Source organism: Elephantulus edwardii, unplaced genomic scaffold (assembly GCF_000299155.1).
Source record: "Elephantulus edwardii isolate Elephantulus edwardi_28Jun2011 unplaced genomic scaffold, EleEdw1.0 scaffold00044, whole genome shotgun sequence".
Classification (NCBI taxonomy): Eukaryota; Metazoa; Chordata; class Mammalia; order Macroscelidea; family Macroscelididae; genus Elephantulus; species Elephantulus edwardii.
Window position 1 is genome coordinate 9,924,661 of NW_006399794.1, and position 3,197 is coordinate 9,927,857.

Below are 3,197 nucleotides of genomic sequence, written 5' to 3' on the forward strand. Positions count from 1 at the left end.
TTAAAAAAAAAGAGAGAGGCATGATTCAACATATGTGGACATAATTTAGTAACAATTTATATTATAAGCAAACAAAATCTTGCTGAAGATTATTATTTTTTTTAGAGAATACTTTATTAGTTTCTGTAATCAAACCCATGTAGATAAGACCTTACATATTTAATACAGTGCGTTACCCCTGTACAAATGGAAAAAAAATTTAACATTTTTAGACCAATATGGCTGTTAATTTCTGTACAACTGAAGATTATTAAAATAATGTCTAGAGCAGTATACCAATAGAAAACTGCCAGAAATTCTTCTAAATTCTTCTAGTAGGGTCTTTACTGTTACTGTTTTTAGAAAATAAGTTATTGTTTTCTTGTCTGGATAGGTCTTTTTTTTTCTTTTCTTTTTTCTGTTCTATCTTCCCAGGTTCTCAGAAGTCTCAGTTCTGAAGTCTGGTCAGAATACGGCAGATGGCATTACTCAATAACTCCTCCATCGCTCCAATCTCTGAATTCTTCCTCATCTGCTTCCCTAACTTCCAGAGTTGGCAGCACTGGCTGTCCCTGCCCTTCAGCCTCCTCTTCCTCCTGGCTATGGGCGCCAACGTCATGCTCCTGATCACCATTCGGCTGGAAGCCTCATTGCATGAACCCATGTACTACCTTCTCGGTCTCCTTTCCCTGCTGGACATTGTGCTCTGTTTTACTGTTATCCCCAAGGTCTTGGACATTTTTTGGTTTGATAACAAGTTGATAAGTTTCCCTGCCTGCTTCCTCCAGATGTTCATTATGAACGGTTTTTTGACTATGGAGTCCTGCACATTTATGGTTATGGCCTACGATCGCTACATAGCCATCTGTCATCCCCTCCGATACCCATCCATTATCACCAACCAATTTGTGTCGAAGGCTGCCATCTTTATTGTGGCTCGGAACTGTCTTCTTACTATGCCTATCCCCATACTTTCTTCTAAACTTAGTTACTGTGCAGGAAACATTATTAAGAACTGCATCTGTACAAACATGTCTGTGTCCAAACTCTCTTGCAATGACACCACGTTCAATCAGCTGTACCAGTTTGTGATAGGTTGGACTTTGCTGGGCTCTGATCTCATCCTTATTGTTCTATCTTACATTTTCATCCTCAAAGCTGTACTTAGACTCAAGGCTGAGGGAGCTGCAGCCAAAGCTCTAGGCACGTGTGGTTCCCATTTCATCCTCATCCTCTTCTTCAGCACAATTCTGCTGGTTCTGGTTATTACCAACCTGGCCAGAAAGAGGATTCCTCCAGATGTCCCCATCCTGCTCAACATCCTTCACCACCTCATACCTCCTGCTCTGAACCCCATTGTTTATGGTGTGAGAACCAAGGAAATCAAGCAAGGAATCCAGAAATTGTTGAGAAGGTTGTTAGATGTGAAATGAATGAAACTTGACCTTGGTAAAAGAAATTGATAATGAAGAATTATTTTCATGGTGCACAGGAAATTAGATTTTTCTTTCTACAATGTTTCACTTGATTATGGAGATACCCATATTTTGGCTCTTGCCTGCAAAAATTCCACCATAACTTATTGAATTCTGGAGTTACAAGTGTTTTAGCCAAAAACTTGTCAAGCAGTAATTAAAAGAGATTAGTTGGAGTTGAATGACACAAAAAATAAAGAATACACGTTTACTCTTTGAAAATGTTTGTCAACTTCCAGAATGACTCAATATATTGATATTTATAGTTCTTTTGGTTCAACATGTCATAGCTCAACTTGAGATTCTTTTGTGGAGAATTAATTCTGGAGTTATAATTCTGAGTAAATAAGTGACATACACAACCTCTTTAGTCTTGCCAGATTTTCATAATATTTTTAGCCAGTGATATGGCACTGGAAGATTAATTTTCTATGGTTCTTTCCTTTTATCTGATGTGTATTTTGTGTTTTGAGGAGACATGTGTGTGTGTATATATATATCTGTTTGAGTACCTATGTAAGTCTCTTTCTTAAGATATTCAAAGGCTTATATGAGTTATGGCTACATATTATCCTAGTTTATTTCTTCATAAAGTTTGTTACATCTCCATCATCACCTTATTCCCCGCCCCCTTTGGATATACATTTAAATTGTCGTTTTCATTCCACTTTCAGCCTTGTTGTTTCGGTCCTGTTATCCCATAGTTGGACCAGGATAGCTTCACATAGGATTCAAGTTAGTGGGTTTGTGGAATAAGGATTAGAATGCTTTACTGCCATGCGGTTCTCTTCATGATTATGCCTTCAATATGGTATGGCTGGTAAGAAGCTATGCTGCAATCCAGAAAGTATGAGGTTCAAATTCACCAGCTGTTCTGTGGGACAACGATGGACAATCTCCTCCCATGTGATTTACTGCCTCTAACTGTCACTGCAAGGTGAGCTTTGGGTCAGTTCTGATTCAATGGTACTCAACAGCAACAACAAAGAGAAGTTATTAGTAAATATTTAATGGAATTCAGTTCTATTAAAAGTCCTCTTTTAGGGTAGTAAGTGACAACTTCATATATGCTATTTTCTTCTAGTATAGCTGATCGGTGACAAAGGTAACCATTTTTGTAATCTTAAGATTATTATTTATTATGATCTCTATTCAAAATAGTATCTTTGATTTCTTTTGTCTCTGTTTTATAATTTCAAACACTGATCTTTACCAGAATAAAATCTTCTCATTCTTCCATTCATATAATATCCCAGTCAGATGCAGCTCATTATTTCAAGCTTATGCCTTCAGAAAATCTTTTTTCTTAACACCACCTATTCCACATAGAACTACTATTTTTGTTTACATGTTGTTGTTGTTGTTATGTGCTTTCAAATCATCTGTGATTCATAGTGAATCTATGTACAATAACTCTGAAGCCTGCCCTGTCCTGAGCCAGTCTCACCGCCTCTGACACACATAACCCCATTGTCCTAGTTACTGTATCAATCCATCTCATCCAGGGTCTTCCTCTCCTGCGCTGTCCCTCCACCCTTCTGATATGATGCCCTTATCCAAGTATTGGTCCCTCCTGGCCACATGTCTAAAGTATGTGAGATGGAGCATCAAAATCCTACCTAGCCTCCAAGGAGAAATTTGGTTTCACCCTCTCCAAGACAAACCTATTTGTCCATGCAATGTTCAAGACTCTTCTCTAGCACCACAACCAAAAGACATCAATTCTTCTATAATTCTTAGTCA

The 3,197-nt window shown here is 37.9% G+C and overlaps 1 protein-coding gene across 1 annotated transcript; it reads left to right on the forward strand.

The window, feature by feature from the left end:
- The first annotated feature begins 455 nt into the window (after positions 1–455).
- LOC102864432 (olfactory receptor 56A4-like) lies at positions 456–1,412 on the forward strand. The gene has a single exon (XM_006885638.1). The coding sequence runs from the start codon at positions 459–461 to the stop codon at positions 1,410–1,412; it is 954 nt and encodes a 317-aa protein (XP_006885700.1). The 5' UTR covers positions 456–458.
- The last annotated feature ends 1,785 nt before the right edge of the window (positions 1,413–3,197 follow it).

What these genes read in the sequence shown, in the direction of transcription:
- LOC102864432 (XM_006885638.1), top strand. Translation starts at nt 459, where the DNA reads ATGGCATTACTCAATAACTCCTCCATCGCTCCAATCTCTGAATTCTTC.